General features: G+C 37.8%; 1 protein-coding gene across 4 annotated transcripts in view; it reads right to left on the bottom strand.

Moving 5' to 3' along the window:
• Positions 1-24,936, bottom strand: part of LOC111072103 (neprilysin-4) — a 45,839-nt gene extending 20,903 nt beyond the window's left edge. The window contains exons 1-6 of one of the 4 annotated variants that reach the window (XM_041593632.1): positions 24,747-24,936; positions 24,316-24,673; positions 19,116-19,512; positions 18,771-19,063; positions 18,514-18,681; positions 4,319-4,402 (exon numbers count right to left, since the gene is read on the bottom strand). In XM_041593632.1, the coding sequence (XP_041449566.1) occupies positions 4,319-4,402; positions 18,514-18,681; positions 18,771-19,063; positions 19,116-19,512; positions 24,316-24,555 (1,182 nt within the window). In that variant the 5' untranslated portion in view covers positions 24,556-24,673; positions 24,747-24,936. Of the gene's footprint in view, positions 1-4,318; positions 4,403-7,451; positions 7,726-18,513; positions 18,682-18,770; positions 19,064-19,115; positions 19,513-24,315; positions 24,674-24,746 lie in introns of those variants that run through there. The other 3 variants (XM_041593633.1, XM_041593634.1, XM_041593635.1) reach the window with 3 other exon arrangements.
• Between the last annotated feature and the right edge of the window lie 640 nt (positions 24,937-25,576).

The raw sequence follows: 25,576 nt of genomic DNA, 5'->3' as shown, positions 1-25,576 counted from the left end.
AGAAACAAAAACACCAAGCGTTTTGTTGGTATTGCTCCGAGCTGTGAGCAGCTAAACGTTATGCAGAGTAACAAATACATGCATGTCGGTAAATTTTCTACCGCGACGGAGCCAGAGGCGGTGGCAAAATTTGTTGCCGAACAACTTAAGGTGCCGGTAGCGAAAATTTCTTGTACGAAGCTAGTCAAGCGAGATGCTGATATATCTTCGTTAAAGTTTGTCAACTTCAAACTTGGGGTCCCTGAGGATCTATTTGCTGCTGTCTTTGAGGACAAGTTTTGGCCTGTCTCAGTAAGGGTTTCCCGCTTTGTACATAGACAGAGGCCGGACGCAGACCTGACGGCAGTAGATCTCCGCGCTATCGTACCGTTGCGGACGTCCACGCCCACTCAGGAAGGTCCAGTTCCGTCCACTTCAAAAAACCCCCAATGAGCGGCGCCTCTGGGTTCATGATCGCCGCTTTTCAACAGAATTTTCTACCTGCACCCGTTCGCCTCTTTGCTGTGAGCAACCGCCTATGCGATCATATTTGGCATTCCCCGTCGACGCAACAACTACAACATATGCATTTTTCGCGCTGCGCTTTGTGCGGCATTCGCTCGGCTGCTGCTGGATCGGATGTCGATGCTCTTGCTGGCGCTCTCTTTCGACTGCGTGAGTGTTTAGCGTCACCCCCACAACTGTTACATTGCTTCGTGTGCTATGCTTGTGTCGGCGCTGCACTCGACACTTGGGGAGAGTCAGCGGTCCGGCGCTTGCTCTTAAGTGGATCACTCTCTTCAGCACCACTGTCAGCACATTCAGGAAGAGTGGGTCTCCCACTACCGTTCCCGCCCAGTCTACTCGATGGGGATGGGCTGCTGATCCGCACTGCGACGATTCGGCAGGCTTCCCATGTGAGTCTGGCCCCTGTTGCTCAGTGGAAACTGCCTGGTGCTGCTCTGGAGCCTCCTCCCGTGGCCACTGGCCGGACGTCATTGCCACGCTCTGGGACCATGCTGATGGACGGGGCCAAATCCATTCGCATTTTCTTTCAAAATATAGCAGGTATGCGCACTAAGGCTCAGGCTGTCTACTTGGCAACCTCTACGTGCGATTTCGACGTAATCATCTTGGTTGAAACCTGGCTCAATAAAAACTTCTTCGACAACGAGTACTTCGATCCCAACATTTTCCAAGTGTTTCGTAAGGACAGAGATTGTGCCAAAACGAAGCGTCGGAGAGGAGGTGGTGTCATTGTGGCCGTCAGACGCACCCTACGCTGTGATCCGATTTGTCTCCTTGATGGTGACTCTATCTTGGATCAGATTGGTGTGTCAGTGGCCGGTCAGTCGGAGACGCTATGTATCAGCGCGTCGTATATTCCGCCGAATAGCAGCTATGAAGTCTACAAGGCGCACACGCTGAATATTGCCAACATATATGGTAATCTACGAGGCCGTCAGCATCTTTGCGTAGTTGGCGATTTTAACTTGGGCTCCTTGGTATGGTCCGCTGATCCGCAGTCTGCGGCAATGATGCCGAGTAATGTGCATTTACAGCACGAAGTTCTTTTTCTGGATGACTGTTATAGTATGGGCTTAACCCAAATAAATAATGTTTTTAATAGGTTAAATAAGATTCTAGATTTAGTTTTTGTTAGTGCTGATATTGGTTGCCCTGTTGCACGTTGCGAGCTGCCTATTGCAGAATGTGACATGCATCACGTGCCGTTGGTCTTCTCAGCTAAATTCTATAGTTACTCGCCCTGGTCTGAACCCAGGTTTGAATATATTTTTACTGATGTAAGTTTGACTACTATACGTGATGACATGTTAAACGTAAACTGGGCTTCTGTTCTTTCGCATCCTAGTGCTGACTCTTCTTACAATGTTTTCATTAGTACCGTTCATAATATTGTTGATAATAATGCTTCCAGAAGAGTGCGTGGCTCGTATAGGCTACCATGGTATACGAAGGGTCTTGTTAGGTATAAGAATCTGCGTAACAAGTTCTTTAAACGATTTAAGAAAACACGTGACTCTGTTGACTGGACCAGATACGTGCAGCATAAGCGGGAGTTTGATTTTTTAAACAAATTTTTATATAATCAGTATATTGCTGACGTTGAAAGGGGACTTAAGGTTAATCCTAAGTCGTTCTGGCATTTCATAAATTCAAAAAGGTCGACGAGTGCCCTTCCTTCAGCCATGAACCTTGGTAACTTGAGCTCAAATACTGATAGTGGCATAGCAAACCTTTTTGCTTCTTTTTTTAGCTCAAATTTCGAGCCATACACAGTTTGGCATGATTCTGATGTCTTAGACTCTATCCCTTCAGTGGTCAATATTGGCTCGCTTGATGTATCGGAGGTGGACATTTTGGAGGCAATTGCTGATTTCAACAACTCAAGTAAGCCCGACAGTGATGGCATTTCTGCCTTTCTGCTTCGCAACTGTGATGTTGCTTTTTGTGAGCCTCTTAAAATTCTGTTCAAAAATTCTTTGGTAACGGGTCAGTTTATTAAAAAGTGGAAAGCTGCCACTATTACTCCCGTTTTTAAGAAAGGTGCTAAGAATTGTATCTCTAATTATAGACCAATTGCCAAACTCAGCAATGTCTCAAAACTTCTTGAGCGAATCATTGCCAAAAAGATCTTTTTCCTCATGAAGTCGTACATAAGCCCAAATCAGCATGCTTTTGTGCCGGGTAGATCAACGACCACTAATTTGGTAGCCTTCAGTAATTTTTGCACACATGCCTTTGAAAGGCATTCTCAGGTCGATGTAGTGTACACTGACTTTGCTAAGGCTTTTGACAAAGTCTCCCACTGTGCCTTAGTAGCCAAGCTGCATCGGTTGGGGATTCATTCGAGCATGCTTTGTTGGTTCATGTCGTATCTGGAGCAGCGAGAGTATGTTGTGTTGGTAAACGGAAAGCAGTCGGACCCATATTTGGCTACTTCCGGCCTTCCACAGGGAAGTGCTCTTGGGCCGTTGCTGTTTGCTATTTTCATTAATGACATATGTTTCAGCATTCAATCTTCTGAGCATTTGCTTTATGCTGATGATCTGAAAATCTTCCGTCCTATCAAAACTTTAGGCGACAGTATCCGTCTTCAGCGAGACCTGGATGCAGTCGCTCGTTGGTGCACACATAATTCTCTGCCTCTCAACATTAACAAATGTTACTTTGTGTCTTTTAGCAAGTGTGTATTCAATGTTCAGGCCTCATATTCGCTTGTTGGCCTTCCGCTCTTGAAGCATGCAGAGGCACTTGACCTAGGGGTCTTGTTCGATTCAAAATTTCTTTTTATCGAGCATTTGAACTTCATTTTGCCAAGAGCCTATGCTATGTTCGGCTTTGTTACGCGTAATTCATCCCAGTTTAGGGACCCATATACGAGGCTAAGTCTTTATTCATTCCTTGTGCGCTCGCGCCTTGAGTATGCTTCGGTGGTTTGGAACCCCACTGGGGTCGTTCAAATTGCTCGTATCGAGAGATTGCAAAGGAAGTTTTTGAAGTTTGCACTCCAGCCTTTGCAATTTTCCGTTCCGTTGCCGTCCTATGAGTGCAGATGTCGCCTCGTGCATCTCTCCTCTCTCGAGGATCGAAGGACTATTGCGGCTCAGCTATTTATATACAATATATTAGTGGGTAACATCGATTGCCCTGACCTACTTGCTGGGATTAGCTTTAACACGCCTGCCAGGAGCCTTAGGGGCCATGCACTCTTTGTAGTTGAGCCAATATGTAGGGCTCTTCGCCGGTATAATTCTCTACCTGCTGGGATGCGATTCGATTTTTGCCTTGGGAAAGGAGCCGTCAGACGGTTGCTTTCTGAGTTTTTCTTGTTTAATTGTTAGTTCCTCATTTTGTATTTACTTTTTAATGTAGAATTAAGTTAGTCTAGCCAGATAAGGTTTATCCGTTGGCGAATAAATAAATAAATAAATAAATAAATAAAGATAGAATATTTCTACGCTCCGCTGCCATCGGCTGCTTTTCTAGTATGTATCGAATGGCCTTTTTTCGGAACTAAGTACAAGTCTGCGAAACGCCTGCTGCGAAATTTTCGGTCGACCGAAATACAGGGATGATTTGTTATCGGTTTCACACGAACATCATCCCTGTGGGACGGAAAATTTAGCGCGTCTGAGTACTAGGCGAAAATTGGAAACGACGGAAAAATTATATTGAACACTTTTGTACACTGAACATATGGTAGAACCCTAAGCCATTTTTTTTCGCGAAATTTTTATATCTAACATTTTTAAATTTCAAACCCGCCCATTAAAAATACAACTTAGAAAAAACTCGTATATTTGATAATACTTACAACTGGGTACATGTCCTGTAGAATGGATATATTATAAAGTACAGAACTATCCCAAAATCCTCGACGTGAATATTCGACTTGAAGCTAGAATAAAATTAAAAGCGTAAAAGGGGTAATCACTTCACAAATAAAATCAATTAATTATTACACTGTCTGAAGTAATAACTACTTCTAATAACACTAGTCAACACTAGAATTAGGCTGTGGCCCGAAATAACTTTTTCTTATAGATTTCGTGGCTTACAATTTTTTTACGAATTATTGTTTTTTTTTTATGGTGTAGTTTTTTTTTTAAGAATTTTTTAAAATCTGGTATTATTTTAATGTTTTTTTTCAAAGGTAGTGCTTCTATTTTTCACATTACTTAAGTATCTTATATCTGCTTGCATAGAACTTTGCAGTTCTGAAAAGCTGACAGATGCAGCTATAAATCCGACCCAGACCCTTTGTATCTGCAGCTTAACGCCTGGAAGATATTATGCTTTCAAATTTAAATTTTTTTGCGGTATTTTTTCCCGAAATTATGACTTTAAAAACTCGGGAAAAGTAGAAAGAAAAATAATTCTTGGCCAAGATATTTGGTTTTAGAAAAAATTGGTTTTTCTAGCTTTTATTGTCTCTGAGAACTAGGCGCTATTGATGCTGATCAAGAAATGGAAGGACCTGGATGTGGAGTGGTACTCCAGAAAAGACCTGGCACTTGAAGGGCTATAATCCAGCTTAAAAGAGCATAAATCAAAACAAATAAATACGAAACAGGTTATTTACACAGTAGAATTCTGTACTGATATCGTTGTAAATGACATCTGCCTATTGATTTCCTTAAAAACCTTTCATACAAATTTGAGCTCAATCTTAGTGTAATTTTTCGGGTCAATTTTTTTCGCAAGAAGCGTCTACCAGAATCGGAATCTACGTAGAATACTAAGAATCTTTCACCAGGAAACTATCAGCCAGGCTCCGGATTTCACATTCACTTTGCGTTTTACTTTTCAGCAAAAAGTCATACTTTTCATTTCAAGTCGCTCTGGAATCCACTTCTGTGAATTTGTTTACTCTTTGTACTGTTAAGCGCCAAATTTACTGTTATACCCACGCGTTAGTGCCAGCTCATACAAAAAGGCCTATGTTATATTTAACAGAAATTTATCGATAGCCAAATCAGTCTGCCACAGCTATTAAGATGAATTCACTTTTTTTTACCAATTTTTTCAGATACAATTTTGAGGTTTGTTTTTAAAAGGAATTCACTTTTTTTCTGTTTGACGTAGTGAGATATCGGTCTGAAAATTAAATATGAATACTTAAAACTGCATGAGAAAGAGCGAAACTTAACGGTCATACGCAAAAATAGAACAAAATATTTTAAAAATCTGAAAAAAGGTATTTAATCCTGTTTGACCTTGATCTCCGAGACCATGTATAAAGCTGGAACACACTACCGCCACCATTTTTAAATTTTGCTTAAATTAATGATAACCGACACGATTTCCCCGCTTCGAACCAGACCAACTTTTTTGATAGATTTGGGGCTTTAAAAATACTTAGTGATAATTTTTTTTCAGGTATTTTTTTAAGCTTTTTTCAGAGGTAGCACTTATTTTTTTCACATATATTTAGTATCTTGCATTTGATTGTAATTAAACTTTCAAATGCAAAAATTATGATTTATGTACGGAATTTTGTATACGAAATTTGAATATATATTTTATATATATTTTTTGTGTATACATATGTAGGTGCATTAATTCGTCGTCGTTTAAGGTATTGCTCACTAAAATCTATGGAGAGACGCCGGATCTAAATTGGTTGACCAACCCTCCGAAAATCACATTTTATTGCTTAAAACGTTGCTGCCTCAACGTTTTGGGCCCTTTCATAATTTTTACTCAAAATCAAAATATCAACAAAAATCATAACGTTGATAAGAAAATTGTACCACCTTTCACAGGATTTTGATTCGTGGTGATAAAATAAATATTATAGTCTTGCATGACTCCATTTGAAACAACAAACGAGACACTCATACACTTACATTGACCGGTATCAAAACATTCTGTCTGGGAGAGCATAACAATTAAATCGTCATGTTAATATTTGCGAGAACGAGATGCTTGCGCAGGCTTGAAAAGCCGGAACATGCGAATGAGTGAGAAAGAAGAATAAAGACCTACTTGGTGCGTGCGATTTTTTCAGAAAACAATTTTTTGTTGATTAATTGTTCATTTTTGAGGAACCTATCTATAGAAAAGTAAAAAATGTTTTATAGAAAAAATGCCACATTCTCTGGCTAAACTAGTCAACACGACATTTACGCTATGGCCCAAAATGACGTTTTCTTATAGATTTCGGGGTTTGCAAATTTTTAACGAATTATGTTTTTTTTATGGTTCAGTTTTTTTTAAGAATTTTAAAAAATCGAGTATTTTTTTAATGTTTTTTTTCATATGTCGTGCTTCTGGCACTTGAAGGGCTATAATCCAGCTTAAAAGAGCATCAATCAAAACAAATAAATCCGAAACATGACACATATTACATCACATCACATCATATCACATATTATTCACACTTGCAAATATATTTAATAGATTTCACTGAGCTGCAGAACTCAACATTAATGTGAATGTTTGGCTCAGTAGAGGAGAATATGGTACTAGCCATCGACTGTCACTGTCTACGTTGTTGAATTTGATCATGAATGATTGTACACAATCATCAATGTTTCTTCAATATATTGGATATTTATCGACGTTTGTCTCATTGGTGAAATTTTTTGGAGAACGCTTTGTAAATTTTCCATCTTTTATGCATGGCCATAAGCTATTCATATCACCGCAGGGGCCATGAATCATGTTTGTGGTAATTATATCTAAGAGTAGTTGATCAGTAGACGGACCAAAAATTTCCGCGGAAATTAATGAATCTCATTAAAGACTTCAATTTTTGTTTGATGAATAATTTCAATAATTCGCTGATTAAGTCATTCGTTCAATTTTCCAACTATACGCCTGGCTATTGGCGAACTGAGGCTATGGTAACCGCAACGTGCATCTACACGGATATTATAGGTAATTTTTTTTGATATTGTCAATTATGTAGCGACGCGTTCCAATTGTATTTGTTCATTTCGTACCTCTTGTGATTGAGATTCACGCAAGTGCGATATGCCCTCACGAATATTTTCGTAATCTTCTTCGACTTGTTCGACTGTTCTTTCTGCTCTAATATGTCGCATGAATGTTGCATTATTTGTTCGACGTTGCAACTGGGCCCCTTCAGTTTTGCTGGCATTTTTCGCTTTAGCACAATTACAAAATAACCAAATTCACAATCAAACGTAACAAACACATATAAATTTATTAGATCTAGATTGTATCACAAATCAACACTGACAACGAAATCAAGGCACTACTTGTTCAAAAATCATTAAACATATGTAATGTCACAAAACACACTGGTATTTAAATCAAAGCAATTTATTTATTTACTTATTTCCTAGTGCGACAAGAAAGTTTCGTATAAGTTTCTCAAAGTTTCTTATCAATACTTACTTGATAAAAAAAAATAAAATCGCGATTAAAAGTTAATGGGTGGTTGAAATACGAAGATCAAAATTACTTTGCGACCTATGAACGGACTCACCATCCGTAAAAATTAAATTGAAGTCTTTAGATTTCAAATGAGTTAATTTTTCTTTTATTTTATAAGTGAGTTCTTGAGTTCTTGAAAAAATCTGTGTTGGTTGAAATATTGCTGTTAAAACTAAATACGTCTGTGATCGGTACAATTGCATCCAAAATGTCTTTAAGCTCGTCGTAGACTTTGGCGTAGCTGGTTTTCCTTGCCGCAAAAGAACTGACCAAAAGCGATGACGCCGGAAGACCATAGGCAAAATCGTTAGCCAGCTCCTTTGCTGTAATAAACTTAAGCCTGTATTCAGGTGGAAGTTCAGATGCTAGATTGTAGATATAGCTAGCTAGATATTTACCGGGGTGGACTTTATTAGGTCTAGTGCTCATCTAAGATGACAATTGATATGGTCTTTGATTTTTTTTGATTAGAAATGTTTACAAATGAAGTACATGAGTATTCTTATTTGGAGCGTACAAAGGCTTTGTGAAAATTTTAAGAGTGGATTGGATGCACTCCAAAGTGGCATCCACTGAGCATTTGTAAAAACATGTTATTCTTATTTGATTTTGAATTATTTCATTAATGTGATGCACTGAGGAATTATTGGCAGCAATTATTTTACCAAGGTAATTTACTTTACCTACCTCTTTTAGTGTTTCATTGTTATGTATTATATTTAATGGACGTCTTCTATTATTAAAATTCATTACGGCAGATTTTGTGGAATTGAATCTTAAGTTATTACATTTTTATATTTTTTTGCTACATTTGTTATCTACATCTACAATGTATATTCTACATCTAACATGTAGATTATACATGTACCATTTAGATTCTACATCTTCTACGCCATCGGGCGCTCGCGTACATAAGGAGGCAGAGTGTGCGAGCGAGAAAGAGAATGAGTAAGGTAGACCCGCTTCTCTTGATGTAGGAGGTGGGGGAAGCAACTGAAAATTAAAATCTGGCTAAAATTATGATCTGATCTGATTCAGATTCGGCAATCTGGTAGATTTGATCATTCACTCCGATAATGCATTTTTAGAATTGTGGATGCCACAGATTTTCGTCCTTTGTAGGAACGGAAGGGGGCGGGGCGAAATTTTGAAATACACTTGTATCAGTGTGATATCACATGAGTCTGGAATTAAAATTTGGTTGCTCTAGCTCTTATAGTCTCTGAGCTCTAGGCGCTCATCAAGACTGACAGACGGACATGGCTATATCGACTCGGCTATTGATGCTGATCAAGAATATATGTATATACTTTATGGGGTCGGAAACGTTTCCTTCTCTGAGTTGCACACTTATACTTTTACCACAAATACTCATTTTGAGTACGGGTATAAAAAGTCATACTGAAATAGAATACACTTTTCATCATTTATAGAGTGAAAATCTGATGTATAGATATTAAAAAGTATTGGGCTAAGGCCCACACACCCTTGTGAACATTTTTTTCCTGTTTGTCACATTTTAAAACTCTTTTATCCAAAAAACTAACTATAAACTAATATAGTCTATGTCAAACTCCAAATCAATTAGCTTCCTACACAGCAGAGGTATGTTGACTGCGTCAAATTCCTTGCTTATACCCAAAACCGCTGCAACAACCTGAAAGCCCTTGGCTTTGAGATTGGCTACATTATTTATTACATCAATTATGCAATGTGCAGTGGAGTGTTTTTTTCTAGATGCGATCTATTGGGCAGTAGATTGTGCCTATTTATAAAAGATTCCATACGAATCTTTATCATACCCTCCAAACTTTTAAACGCTTAGGAGGCAGATAGGTCTGTTGTTTGAGACCATGGAGGAGGCGTCTATATTTTTTTTTTTTGTTACAGTAATCACCTTTATTATTCGCCAACTATCTGGAATAATTCCACTGAAGGAAATTTCGTTTAATAACACTAGTCAACACGAAAATTAGGCTGTGGCCCAAATTGACTTTTTCTTATAGATTTCGGGGTTTAAAAGTTTTTAAAGTCTAAATCCGAAAAAAAATACCGCAAAAAATTATGAAATTTGAATTTGAAAGCTTCATATCCTCCAGGCGTTAAGCTGCAGATACAAAGTATCTGGGTGGGATTTATAGCTTTTAAAAGTTAAAAAAAAAAAAATTACAGCAGAAAAACAAATAAAGTACTACAAAAATTTTAAAATCCCGAAATCTATCAGAAAAAGTAATTATGGTCCACAGCCCAAAGAAAAAGTTCAATTTTGTTGAGTAGTGTAATGAGAGAAGATTTTCTTGTCGGTCCAAGACGAGAAAGAGTAGCATTTTATAAGATTTATTATCTATACCTTTAGCTGAGTCTGGATTTCTGGATTTTTGAAAAGTTCATCTAATTTAAAATTAGTTATAGTTAGTGAATGGTCACTTCGCTTTGGAATAGTAGTATACTCACAAGAGTTAATGTTTGGTATCACTGCAATTTGCTTAAGAAAATTTTGATGCTCAACATCATTCCAAGCACTTTTTGTTGGCTTGATTTGTTTATATAAGTTAATAATTTTAATTTTTGCCACATTTCCTTTGGAGATGATGTATTTGAAATTGCATCGGAAAGTGTGTTCATATTTTCTTTTCTAATCTTATACATGTATGTAATTGTTTAGACTTTTGTTAGCTTTAATATATTCAAATGCGTCCGTAAAGAGTAAAGTTTTGTAATATTTTTGTCTCTTAGCATTTTCTTTATCTAAAAAGGTCTTTACTTGCCTCGTCCCAGTATTTTTTAGGAATATGGTTGTTATTTACAGAAAATTGAATGGTATTTTTTGGGATTATGTTTTTGGTTGAATTTTTTAGGTTTTCTAATGTGCTTATTTTTGTCTTAGACAAATTCTCGATTACTCTTTTGTGTAAAATTGTATTGCTAGGTTTGATAGAACCTAATAATTCGTCAGAAATGGATGTTGTTATATTAAAAAAAAATAAGACCCGTTTTATAAACGAAATGATTAAAAATTTTAGTTTCATAACCGTGATTCTTTAAATTAATCATCATAAATTGATTGGCACTCATTGAGATTTTTAATTCAATTTTTCATCTGCCAAAGCATATCTTTGACACAGTCATAACACCGTCAACTTTCAGTTTCATTAATATACAACTAAGTTCAATGGGGTTAATGGGAAACATTTTTGTTTCATTTTCTTTGCCAGTTATTTTGTCTGCATACACTATGTAGGGTTCCTTATGTTTGTCATTGTATGTAATATATTCACATTTTTTTCTTGAGCTACGTTCGTTTTCTTTTCCATACTCGTTTTGTTCCAGAAATTTCTGACACTTCTGTCATCTTTTTTCTTCACACATAACCTTAAAATTGTTTCTTACTTGTTCAACTTACTTATTTTTCCAGATTCCGTTTTTGATCCAGTCATATCGGCTTCAATCACTTCCATTTATTCATATTCGCTGCTGAACTCACTGTGATCCTCAGATTTTCCTTTTTTAGAATTTATTCTTGCTTTTTAATATTTTTAATCCGAGGCCAGGACTTTCTTCTTGGCCAGGGAGCCCATCTTATGTTTTGGGTTGTAACTAATGTTATATTTGTTAGTTGTTATAACTTAAAAAAAAAACTATTTGCCAAAAATAGATTTATTCTATATGGGCATATCCGCGGGTCGCGAACGTACGTTCGCACGCTTTTAATGCACAAAAAAGATAGAAAACAAAAACTTTCCAAGACTTTTTTTCTGCGTTTCAATAGCATTTTGTTAGCTCTATGCTTAGTGCAAATGATGGGGTTCATCGAGTTTTAGTTTTTAAAATAATTTAAAAAAACATGCGGTCGCGAACGTACGAAAAATAGAAGTCGACTTTGACTTAATATAGAAAAATGCAATTATCTGCGAATTGGAACGGAATATTCTTTAACGATAAATTGACTTTAAAAGAGGATTAATGTAGCTTTCTATAAAGTATATTCACATAAAATTATCTTCATTGGTTTTAAAAAAATTAAATTAAGTAGCGGTCGCGAACGTACGGGTCGCGAACGTACGATTTTTCCATATGTATTTTAAATTTTTTCACCTTACGTTTTCCCTTGAATCAGTTCATATTTCCCTTAAAACCAACTAATTACTCCATTTTATGTACGTAATAACATTTATAGTAAGAAGAGAAAATTTTATTTAAAATGAAAAAAATGAGCTGCTTTTTCGAGCAATTCATTTTACTTTTGGGAATCGCTTTTAATTTTATTGAGATATTATCTGCGAATTGGAACGGAATATTCTTTAACGATAAATTGACTTTAAAAGAGGATTAATGTAGCTTTCTATAAAGTATATTAACATAAAATTATCTTCATTGGTTTTAAAAAAATTAAATTAAGTACCGGTCGCGAACGTACGGGTCGCGAACGTACGATTTTCCATATGTATTTTAAATTTTTTCACCTTACGTTTTCCCTTGAATCAGTTCATATTTCCCTTAAAACCAACTAATTACTCCATTTTATGTACGTAATAACATTTATAGTAAGAAGAGAAAATTTTATTTAAAATGAAAAAAATGAGCTGCTTTTTCGAGCAATTCATTTTACTTTTGTGGATCACTTTTAATTTTATTGAGATATCGGGTCTGTTTTTCACTTGTTTTAGCCATCTACGAATATTTATATGCGTGTTAAACAATTAAAAGTAAAAGTAACAAATAAAAAAAATACTTATGGTCGCGAACGTACGCTACTTCGAAAATCAAAATAAAAAGTTTGGTTAATAATAACCCCAAAGTTTTTTTATATTTAAAATAGTTACACAAAACTTACTTTACACATGCAGTTTAAGCCACCTGCTTGCATTCAATGCAAAGCAATTACAATAAAATGATGTTTTCGGTCGCGAACGTACGATTAGAACATAGATAAGAAGCAAAATAAAAATCACCGTTAACTGAAGATTTTTTTGGTCTCTTTGCATTTTTCTCTTCTTAACAGATTGCAATAGAGAGATTTGGTAGAAAGAGTGCAAACATATCATATGTTTTGCATGCAAAATAATTAAATATAAAAATGCCTTTAAAAAAAGCTAAAAGTGAAGAAATCACATTTTTCAAGTTTTCAGGCAAATTTTCTCATGAAAACCACTGAGATATGCCATAAAACCATGGCATTATGCAAATTTGGACATTTCTTTATAAGAATACACAAAAAAATACGATGATTATGAACATTATATTTTTCGGTCCTGGTTGACCATTCGGCGGATATGCCCATATGCAACACCAGAATTACACTACTCGACAAAATTAAATTTTTTCTTCCCGCTGTGGACCAAAATAGATAGATTTCGGGATTTAAAAATATTTAAATTAAAAAAATGTTAAAGATACGATAAAACTAAAGACGCAGTATCGTAGAGAATGACCAGAGAATGATATCTACCAGATTGCCGAATCTGAATCAGATCGGATCACAATTAAAGCCAGGATTAAGAAATTAATTTTCAGCTGCTTCCCGCACCTCCTCCAACAAGAGACCCGCTCTTAATTTTTCTCTTTCTCACTCGCACACTCTGCCTCGTTATGTACGCGGGCGCCCGCTGGCGGAGAAGGTGTAGAATCTAAATGGTACATGTAGAATCTACATGTTAGATGTAGAATATACATTATATATGTAGATAACAGATGTAGCAAATAAATGTAATATGTACAATTTTTTAAATTCTACATAAATCATAAGCTCAATAAGTTATATACTGACAGTACGGGTATAAAAGTAGAGTCGCGTCCCCAGAAGCGACTCACACGTTCCTTCTCGTTTTTTCATGTTTTTTTTCAGAGGTAGTGCTTCTATTTTTCTGACAAATGCAGCTATAAATCCGGCCCAGACACTTTGTGGCTGCAGCTTAACGTCTGGAATATATTAAGCTTTCAAATTAAATTTAATAATTTGTTTGCGGTATTCTTCCCGAAATTTTGACTTTGACATGTAGGCTCCAATTTTTTTATAATTCTCAATTAGGTCTTGAACGATATTAACGTCATCATTCCTCTTGCTGTTACCGAGAAAATTTGTTCTAACCAGTCGAAATGAGTTCCAGGCCAGATAAAATATTTTCAAATGCGTCATCTTTTAGTAGTTTTCGAATATGGGGGCCATCAAATACGCCTTCTTTAACATTTTCCAGTGACAGACATGGAAAAACAGTTTTTAGGTAACTCGTCGATTCACCTTACTTATCCAATGATTTAACAAAATTTTCATTAGTGCGTAATGTGTGTAATGGTGGTAAAATAACGTCTTCATACTTCACGAGAGCTGCCTGTTGTATGTTGTAATTTTCCAATGTATTTTCCTCCCGTTTTGCCCAGAGTTTTCTTGACTAATGCTTAGTTCTAGGTCTACTTTCGCATAGGCACAGGAAGCAGCAGTGTTTTGTGTAACCACCTTGCAATCCCGTTAACATGGCTACTGGTGTTCTTTATATTTTATATTTTCAAACAATTTAGCCATGGTTTGATATGTTTCCTTCATATTAATAGCATGGGCAATGGAAACAAACGGCATTTGGTATCCATTGTGTAACAAAATTAAAATGTAAAATTTCCTTACTGCTGTCAACAAATAACCTCCAATATTTTGGGTCGTAAGCTTCCCCCAGTTGATTGAAGAGTCCGAAAATATCGTGGCAAATGCACATGTCATCTTCGTCATATATAATTGTGCGTGAACCAAATGACGCGTCCGGAAATGAGTTATTTTGACATCTTCCTTCAATAACAGAGCATCCTTTAAAAAAGATCCAAGAAGTTCGGCTCTACTTTTAGGAAGATTCCAGGATCCTCACCAAATCGTCCAATTGTTCCTGTGAAAGAGGCTTGCAATATTTATATTCTCCTGATTGGCCATTACTGGAATCCGTTGTTCCATGCGACGAAGACGACATCTCCTCTGTTTTGCGTCTTAGTTTCCGGCCTGAGGACTCAAGACTATAAGCTATACGTAGCTGACACCACAGGTAAAAACTGTACCTGCATTCTTGCAAATGGAGAGTTACACTTATTTTTGCTCCCAAATTTCAGCGATGAGCCTCGAAGCCAAGGAGAGCTCACTGAGGATGTGCTCCAAATCACGACCAACCTTGAAGAACACTCCGGTTCGGACCACAGGTACGTGGAAACTGTCTTCTCTTTCTCCATAACGAGTCCAGTCCAATTCCGGAACCTCATTTACGAGTGAGTTTTCTTTCACGGACAAATCCCGGACAAAGGTCTTCAGACCAAAGTCGTTTTTATACCCAAGGCAGGAAAGCCCTCGTACACTGCCCCTAAAGATTTCAGACCCATAGGTCTTTCGTCCTCTCTTTTGAAGACGATGAAATCCAATTCATTCTAGTCAGAGATTATCACTTCTATCGGAAAGGAAGATCCACCGAAACGGCCCTACACGCGATCACATCGATCACATAAACGTCCCTTAACTGTAAGCGTTGGTAGCCTTCCTTGACATAGAATGCGCTTTTAACAACATCACCTCGACCGCCATCACTGGTGCACTGACGGACCTGGAAACTGATTCCCGGACGGTGGGTCCTATCGATCAGATGCTTCAATGCAGGACCGTTGAGGCCTCACTGGTGACATCAACGTCTACTGGGTTTGTCAGCAGAGGCACACTACAGGGCGGAGTCCTATGGAACGTAGCAGTTAATTAACTGCTGCGGGAGATATAGGAGAGTGTATGCCAAGCACTCTCAAGACAAATGCGGGCTAGGTGCTAATCCGTCTAAAACGGAACTAGTACTCTTCACCAGGAAGTACAAGATTCCGACACGGACTTCCCACAACTCTGCGGGAAAGCGCTGGTTTTTAGCAATAATGCCAAGTATCTTGGCCTGATCCTCGATATGAAGCTCGACGCCCTTCCAGGTATCAATCCCACTCAGGGAAGACTGGGAGAGGGGCGAACCTGGACCCGCAAATGCTATCCACATATACACTGATGGCCCAAAGTTAGACAGCCGTGTGGGTGGAGGCGTCAACTGTAACGAGCTCAACAGAAGTCATTGTTTCAGACTCCCGGATCCCTGTAGTGTATACCAAGCGTAGGTTGAAGCAATAAACGAGGCTATCCCCATTGTCTTCAAACTTTCGTTAGGCAGGCACTAAGTATCCGTCTTCTTGGCCAGCCAAGCAGCTCTTAGAGCACTTGGCTCAATATCGTCGAAATCAACGATCGAAGAAACGCTCGGAAGAGCTCTACAGACTCAGCAGAGTACAGTGCTCCACCGTCATCCGGGCCATCACGGGACACTGGCAGATCGGCGCACACGCTGCCAGACTGTCAATCCCTTATAACGACTTCTGTAGAAGCTGTAGGGACGAGGAAGCTGTCACTGCCCAACCTTGGGAAGCCGTAGATTACGACTTCTTGGGGCTCCTTGGGACTCCTTGGGACTGCCCTTAATTTTGCAATGGGATTGCTCACCACGGTTTTAGGGGATAAGGGGAAGAAACGCCCATGCGGCATCACAATGATCCGGTAACACAACCGAGATATATCCATACATAGGATTCGGTAAAACCTAAATTACAGGTCCTTTTTGTTTCCTGCAATCCTGCAAATCCTGCAATTTCCTGCCTAATTTATCCGTCTATCTAAAACCAAAAATTCATTGCAACAAATATGTTTTTTACGACTGCATTTGTCAGCTTTTCAGAACGGCTACCTATACAAACAGATTTAAGATACATAAGTTATGTGAAAAATAGCAGCATAGAAACACATGAAAAAAAATAAGATTTTAAAAATTCTTAAAAAAAAAATTAGCCTTAAAAAAAACCAAACCTCACCAGACTGTTCACCTTTAAGGCTTGATTCCGACGGTACCTCACCTTATATATGACAAACCAGTGCTTGTTTATTTTGCTACATGTAAAATTCAAAAATGTCAAAACAAGCATTGCCTGGTGGGACAGCAACGGTAAAACGGTAAAATGTGATTTTCGAAGGTTTGGTCAACCAATTTTAGCTCAGCCGTTTTTCCATAGATTTTAATGAATACTTGTGGAAGCCAAGAACATGAGTTGCTAGGTACTTTTTATTGCAATCGTTTTTTTCGGACTAATTGTGCTGCTCCCAGGCAGCGCTTAAGCTGCGCGAGTTAAACAGGCGCTCTCTCAGAGAGCTTGCGTAAGGACTAGAGATGGGAATCTTAAGCTATCTCTGCCGTGAGCCTACTACATACTTTAGGCGACGCCAAATTAATGCACGTATACACAAAAAATATTAGGACACAGGATGTATTTCTTTTCGTCTTTTCCTCAGTTTTTAAAGTAAAAATTTCGTAAAATATACCACACAAATATCATAGTTTTAGCATCTGGAAGCTTCATATTTAACGACCGGTAAGCTGAAATCACAAATTTTACGTGTCTTATTTATAGCTGCATTTCTTAGCTTTTCAGATTGGCAACCAAATGTAAGGTTCTTAAGGTTTTTGAAAAAAATAATTGATACCTGTAAAATGGCTTGAAAAAAAAGACCAGACATAAAAAATTCTTTTAAAAAAAGTTCTGCCATAGAAATAAAAACAAAATTCTTAAATAAAATATAAAGCTCCCAATCTATCAGAAAAAGTTGGTTTGGAAATCGAAAGTTCAGTTTTGTCGATTAGTGTTAAACTCAATATTTTTAAACCTTATGTTTTTTTTAAAGACTTTGCCCGTTTAGCGGCGTCGCTAACCCGGCAGCAGCTGCGCCTACTCTGTTAGTTACGGCTTGATAAAAGTGGAGTACCGAGCTTTTTTATCCCCAATATATTATTTTAGCAAAAGATTGACTCGTTTGCGTCAACTCAATCGTTGTCTCAACAGAGACCTTTACAAAAGCTTTGTCATTGTTATCTTCTACAGAATATCTTTTACAATTTTCTTGATTAGTGTTTGAAAACATACAAATTTGTTCAATTTTTTCGTATGACCGTTAAGTTACGCCCTTTTTCATGCCGCCTATTCTATTATATTTTATTGTCTAAATTTATGTATATACATTTCAAATTTCAGACCGATATCTCACTACGTTAAACAGACTTTTGGCGTCCACTTTCTAAAATGAGCCCCAAACATTACATGACATGTACATGCTGACATGGAGATATAATTAATTAAACCAGGTGTTGCAAGTGCTGATTTAACATGCTCTCAACCATTTAAGCAATAGCGGATACCCTAAACGAAATTGTTGACAACACTTTCATTCATCGATTTTACCAAAAATTTGACCGCTATTTCAAAAGCTTGATAAGAACCGGTTTACTATATCATCGTTTGGAGAAATATGTGTTTGATAATGAAGATACAATTTAAATTTTACAGTTGTATATATGTGAGAGTTTTCACATAATTTTATTATGATTTAAAATAAGGTACTATTTGCAGGAAATGTGTTTATGTTGGTAACAATGGTCTCACTGCAGGTGCATACAACTTATTCGCTTCCTTATTTTTAATAAGGAATCCAACAGCAGAAATTAATTGGCTGTATACCATTCGTTAGATAGTAAAAAACCTTTGTAAATCCCTTTTAGTAAAACTTACCTTGTTAAGGTCCTTCACAAATTCAAAAATTGTATCTTTTTCTGATATTCTTTGATCATAAGAAACAAAGTATGGGAGAAAATTGTCAATCAAATCGGATAAAAGTTTTGGAAGTCCTTGTCGGATACGGCTTGGGGGTGCCTTTGGGCTGATCCAACGTATTTTGTGCTATAAATAAAGTTAATTATAGTTAAATATAGTTAATATTAAGCAAATTACTTTTAAATTATAATTAAACTTCAAATAAACATACACACCTCTAGAATAGTTGACGATGTGCTTGGACCACTTATTATAAGAAGAATGTGAGGTCTTCTTCCATAGCTTAAATCATAATATAAATCAACTAATGGGCTTGGGCCGAGTTCATAAATTTTAGCTATCAAAGGTGCAATACTAGAAGGTCCAGTTGAGCCAACTGGTAGATATCCGCCCAAAGTATCAAAAACGCGATGCATTACAGTTGAATTAGTGGTCTGTTGCAAACAGCTTTCAAATAAATTATGTAATATCTTAAATTTTCCGTCCATAGCTTTGTTCTGGAAAAAGACTGTAGCAAAAAGATTAAAAACCATTTATTTTGTATTGGAACCCATTCTTACACAGCATTTGAGTATCAACACTTTTTTGAGAGTTCCCCATTTCAATAAGGTTTGTTATATTTTTGTTTCGAGTATTCCGCCAACAACTAAACTTCTTGAATTCTGAGCATGGGTCCTTGTTCCAGTTAAGTCTAGCTTGAATACTGGAAGCTACTGATTCACAAATTACATCCATGCATTCGGGTGGTGCAGAGATGGGTGATGAGCAACGGTCGCCTTCCATATAGCAGTCTCGGGGCAAGGGAGACGGTGCCGTACTTATCAAAAACAGTATAGGTGACGCTACAAGCAAAGTAGTCACCAATAAGGTTGCAGATGTTATGGCCATTTTATGAACAGCCGCAGAGGTTCGAAACCATATACATGGAGCACAACATATCCATCCAATAATGCTGTTCTAAAATAAATTTCAATTTATTAAAGTTTAAAAACATTTGAAAATCCTTGCAGAATGTTTAGCATTTCTCATTTCCAAAGCGTAAATAAACTGACTAAAATAATTTTAAAATTTTGGGAATGGGTCTAGGTTCCATCTCCTCAAGTAGCTTATTTTGGTGATCATCATCATCATCATCGTCCGTTCTCTTTCGTAGTGACCAGACGTGTTTTTGTTTTGTTTTGTTTTTGTTTTGTTTTTAACTTAAACAGCAGGTGTTTTTTAACTATAATTTAACTCTCTAACTAACTTACATTAAAATCATACTTTTACCGCGGGTGCATGCCTGATAATTATGTAAAAACACAACTTATTTAATTAATTTTGTGCGTCGGTTAGTCGTGTGTTTGTGTTGTTGCTTTTCGTAAGTACGCCCTCTCATTACATTTAGCCGCTCTTTGTCGTAGTTAATGCCATCTATCACTCTCTCTATCACCTAACTCTCAATAACTGTTCTTTCGCTCTCGCTCTTGTAACTTTTTGTGCAGTAACGCTCTCACTTATAAGCTGTTGCTGCAACCACTCTCCTCTCTCATCTTTTACCGATTTCGCATTAAGCATTGCTCTGCACAGAGGTCTGATTGCTTTTTGTTTTGAATTTTTTTTCCCAAAGAAAAAAAAATAATAGACATAAATATGGAATTTTCTGTCGTCTGTGCCACAAAAAACCTGCAAGAAGCAGATCAACCCATGAGCAGCCCAATATCCCCTGCTGGCTTTGCGAAAGCGTAGTGCACGCAAAATGTGTAGGGATCTCGGGCCGTGTAGGAGACGCCATTTCCCAAAACAACGGCCTACATTATAGTTGTGAGGAATGCCGTGCTGTGGAAAACGACATGCGTTCGTTCATGAGGCAGACGCGGAGTGGCTTCAAAGAGCTGATCGTAGGCTTTAAACAGCAATATGATCGGCTCTTGGCCATGAACACTCAGTTCAGCAGTTTACAGCTGCTGGCTGAGTCTCCGAGGCGCAAGAAGTCTACTCCGCGGGACTTGCAAGTGCCGACTGCCTCATGTCCGCCGGCATCTGAAAAACTTACTCCGACCACTCCCTTAGTGCAGCAGTTGATTACGTTTGCTACTCCAAGGGCAACGATCGCTGCTGGTGATGCAGATTCGGAGAGTATGTAGTTAGAAATGTCTGTAGAGTCCGTGTCCATCGAGTCTGCACTATCCCCTCAGTTTCGCTCCCACCAGCTAATAGATGTCCAGGACCACCGGATACTGCCATCACAGGTACTTGGCCTGTGGTGCCACAACCACTGGTAGGAGTCCCACCAAAGCGACAAGTTTTTGTCTCGCGGCTAGCCCCTGACCTCACATCCAATGATGTGACCGCTTTTATACAAAGCAAAATAAAAGCCGTCGGCTTAAAGGTGGAAAAATTTAACTTTTCTTACGCCAGGGAGATATATTCCTTCAAGATAAGCGTCTCCCCAAGTCAATTTGAAACCATTTGTTCCGCCAAGTTTTGGCCAGAGCATTTGGTGGTTTTAAGGCTAAGAAAAAGAATAGGCCCCCCATTACTCTTCCTAGCATTCAGACCAGTGCTCCATCTCCATCCTCATCTTCCACCTCTACTTCCACCCATCCAAAAAACTAACTTCCTCTCTTGTAGTTACCTACCAGAATGCTAGAGGCTTGCATAGTAAGCTCAGCACCCTTTTCCTTGAGAGTCTCGCATTCTCATCCCACGTTATTGTGTTCACTGAGACCTGGTTAAAGCCGGACATCCTTAGTTCCGAAGTTGTGGCAGGTCAGTACACAATTTTTAGGGGGGGGGGTCCTTATTGCAGTGGACTCAAACTTTACGTCGGAACATTTCATGGTCCAGGTCCAACAAGACCTGGAATTCCTGTGCGTGAAACTGATTCTCCCAGGCTTTTTCATTTTCATTACTTGCTCGTATATTCAACCTTCCTCGGATATCTTAATATATGAGCATCACCTGTCCGCTTAAAAACTGATTCTTCCTCGCTATCAGATAAAGACCATATGATAGTTCTTGGTGATTTCAATTCGCCAGGTACTGTTTTGGTCTTCGGTAAGCGAGTCTAATAACCTTGTTCCCATGTCACGATATAACTTTATCGACGGCTTGCTAGACCTATCCCTGTCTCAAGTCAACCATGTGAAAAATTCCTTGGGTCGATTGCTTGATCTGTGCCTTGTCACGGATCCGACCATAGCGTTGATAACCAGAGCCCTTCCGCTCACTATACCTGAAGACTCCTACCATCCTACATTCGAAGTGTCTGTCGATATTGGCCCTACTGTATTGGAACGAATGGGTAGGCTATCTGAACGTGTCCGCTGCTTTCGTAAAGCCGAGTTTACGAAGCTTAATAACCTTATTAGTGATTTTGATTGGTCTGCTATGTACTTGTGCACTGACGTTATGAAAGGCACAAACATTTTTACAATGTACTTGACACATTTTTTGATTCTTGTGTCCCACTTTCTTGTCCGGTTAGATCTGGAAAGCCTCCTTGGTTTAGCAGAGTTATCCAGTCTAAAAAAATTTAAAATCAAGACTTTATAAAAAATTTCGAGAAGTTGGCTCTCCCTCTTCTCTTTCTCACTATGTAATAGCTCGGTCAAATTTCTCCGTTCTTAACGCTCAATGCTATAAAAACTACCTATCTCGATGCAGGATACGATTTTCACAGGACCCTTAACAGTTTTACAGCTTCGTAAATAGTAAGCGTAGAACGTCCGCACATCCATCCTCGTTATCTTTTCTCAATATGTCAGCAAACAATGATCAGGCAATTGCCGATCTTTTTGCCAAATTTTTTCAAACAACCTATTCTCATGAAAGCTACTCTGGTCAGCCGTATCCATACAGTTTAACAAGGTCGAATGGCATCTTCAGCCCCTTGTTAAATGAAAGCTCACTGCTTCATGATCTTCGACTAGTTAAACCGGTGTTTTCACCAGGTCCCGACGGAGTTCCCGGCTGTGTACTTAGGTACTGTGCCGACGCTCTGTGTGGACCCTTGCTTAAACTATTCACCCTATCCATTAACTCTTCATGCTTCCCCCCCATCTGGAAGGAATCTTTTATTATTCCGCTCCATAAGAAAGGTAGCAAGTCTGATGCAAATAATTATAGAGGTATATCTAAGTTATCTATTCCTAAAATGTTTGAAAAAATTTTAACTCCGCACTTGCAACATCTCTGCAAATCACTTATATCTCCGTCCCAGCACGGATTTATAAGGCGACGATCAACAACCACAAATTTATTAGAGTTTACCTCTTTTATCATTAAGGGCTTTCAAGGTAACTTGCAGACGGATGTCATTTACACTGATTTTAGTAAAGCATTTGATTCTGTAAACCATTCTCTTTTAGCACAAAAACTTGACCTTTTAGGGTTTCCGCCTAATCTTTTGAGATGGATTTCTAGCTACCTTTGTTCTAGATCTCAAAGAGTCCTCTTCAAAAACTCCTTCTCTTCACCTGTTAAGGTTACTTCTAGAGTACCACAGGCCAGCCATCTAGGCCCCCTACTATTCACACTCTTTATTAATGATCTGCCTTCAGTATTAACAAACTCTCGAGTACACATGTATGCGGATGATGTTAAACTTTGTGTCCAGTATAAGGACATTTCATTTCACTCTCGCTTTCAATCCGATCTCAATAACTTTCAATCATGGTGTTGTGCATATATGTTACACCTAAATGCCTCGAAATGCAAAGTAATGACATTTCATCGCTCCAGCCCCCTATTGGCTCCTTATAGCCTCTGCGGTGGTTCTCTTGAGAGAATTACCTTGGTTGATGGTTTTGGTGTTAAATTAGACCCAAAGTTAAAGTTTTCTGAACACATTTCTACCATGGTAAATAAGGCCATGGGTGTGCTTGGGTTTATAAAGAGGTGGTCAAAGGAATTTGACGACCCCTATATAACGAAGACTCTCTATATCTCGCTTGTTCGTCCGATTTTAGAATACGGCTCTTGTGTATGGTGCCCCCAGTACAAAGTACACCAGGACCGTATAGAATCAGTGCAGAAAAACTTTTTGCTCTGCGTGGCCTTAACTGGGATGCAGGTGTGAGACTGCCATCTTATCCTCGTAGATTGCTTTTAATAAACCTTCCAACCTTAGTTAGTCGTAGAAAAATGCTTGGTGTGATTTTTATGCACAACCTGATCAAGGGTGACGTAGATAGCCCTGACTTGTTGAGCCGCATAAACTTTACGATTCCTTTTAATCTACTAGAAACTTCATTCCTTTGTTCCTTCCGCTTTGTAGATCGAATTATTCCTTGCACGAACCATTTAGGGTACTTTGCTCGGACTTCAATTCCCTCTACCACATAATATCAACTACTAATTCCCTTCCTCTTCTTAAATCACTAATACTAACATACCTTTCCCGTAATTAGTTATATTTCTTAGCTATCTTTGCATGTTTAGCTCTTTGAGTTGTGTTTAGCTCTAATTTTCCTCGAATTTTAAACTAACACCTATCTTTCCTCCATGCTCGCGATCGGTTCGGTAACACGCGTCGCGTGGGGGCAGGGGGCAGCGCCCCTCGGTCGGTTGGGCGGGAGGAGGGCTGCGTTTCTGCCTGGGTTCCGCGCGTAACAGGCCTCGGCTTGGTGTCGCATGGGACACTTGATGGTGCAGTCATTGCATATCAACGTCCAGACAAAAAAAAAAAAAAAAAGTAAAACAAATAAACAAATAAAAATTAAGGATAGTTGAAATTCGAGTAGTCGCGCATTTTTTCAATTAACTTGATATATGTACCTTGTTATATCCTGCATTAAAGTTTTCGATGTTGGAGCTATCAACTATTTCAATTTCATCGGACTTGCCGATTTGTTTCGAACCAACGGGTGTTTTAAAAGATAACTGTTTTTGCAGAAGCGATGCGCTACTTCCACCGGATGGATTTGCCGTTGTAATAAGATTTCGACCGTGAGTACTCCCCAAGCTGGAAACTCCATTCTTTCTAAATACATTACGTGCGCTAGAATCAGCTGTCATGGTTTAGATTTGCTGCTAAAAGATGTATCTCTTCGTATTTTATTTCCTCCTATGCAAATGTATGCATGTATAAATATTTTAATAGCTTTTGCAATGTACGGGGTTGTAAATGCTGACGCTGCAAAGCATTTTAGGGAATATGTATAATTTCTTTTTCCATGTGAAATAATCAATACTGGTCAATTGCTCACCACGCATCGGGTTCCAAATTTTTACATATATATAAACATGTTGACAACACTTCCTCAAATAGATCGGGTACATATGTATACAGTTAAAGCAATAAGACTATTTAGGCGACTGGAAATTATTTACAATTTATTAAGGAACGTGTTTTGTTCTATGTCGAGAAAAGGTAACAAGGTAACACTGACAGCAAATGAGTATATTCTTAAAAGCTTTAACGAATAGCTTTACGGGATGTCAAAAGCTTAGTTAAATATGACCATTTCACATAGAAGTATTTTTATTTTTAGAAGTATTTACATTTCAACAAAAACCAATTGTTTTTAATCAAAATAAAAAAAGAAGATAAAACAAAAAAATATATATATCACCATACTATATATATGAACATATGTATGTATACATTTGTTTGGTATATATTTAAAACCATTGCTTAATACACAAGTGAATACAGGAAAGGAACATTTATTTTATAACAAACCAATTTTAGTTTTCATATGTTACTATATAAGACAACGTTGGTGTTACTTATACCATTTTTATTAAATATACATTTCATTTTATACCCGACACCATTTTTCCGCTTCAAAGCAAGCCAATTTTTTTAAACATGCTAAATGATAATTTTTTTATTTTCTATGGCTGAACTTTTTTTTAAATAATATATTATTATTAATATATTTTGTAATGCTTTTTTCAGAGGCTACTTTCTTCTTCTTCTTCTTTTTTCACATAACTTAGGTATATTACATCTGGTTGTAATGATCTTTGCGATTCATAAAAGACGACTCTTAAAGAAGACCTGAACACTTTGAAACTTCAGCTTACCGTCTGG

Source organism: Drosophila obscura, unplaced genomic scaffold (assembly GCF_018151105.1).
Source record: "Drosophila obscura isolate BZ-5 IFL unplaced genomic scaffold, ASM1815110v1 contig_192, whole genome shotgun sequence".
NCBI lineage: Eukaryota > Metazoa > Arthropoda > Insecta > Diptera > Drosophilidae > Drosophila > Drosophila obscura.
Note: the sequence above shows the minus strand (reverse complement) of the source record. Positions and strands in the feature narration are given on the sequence as shown.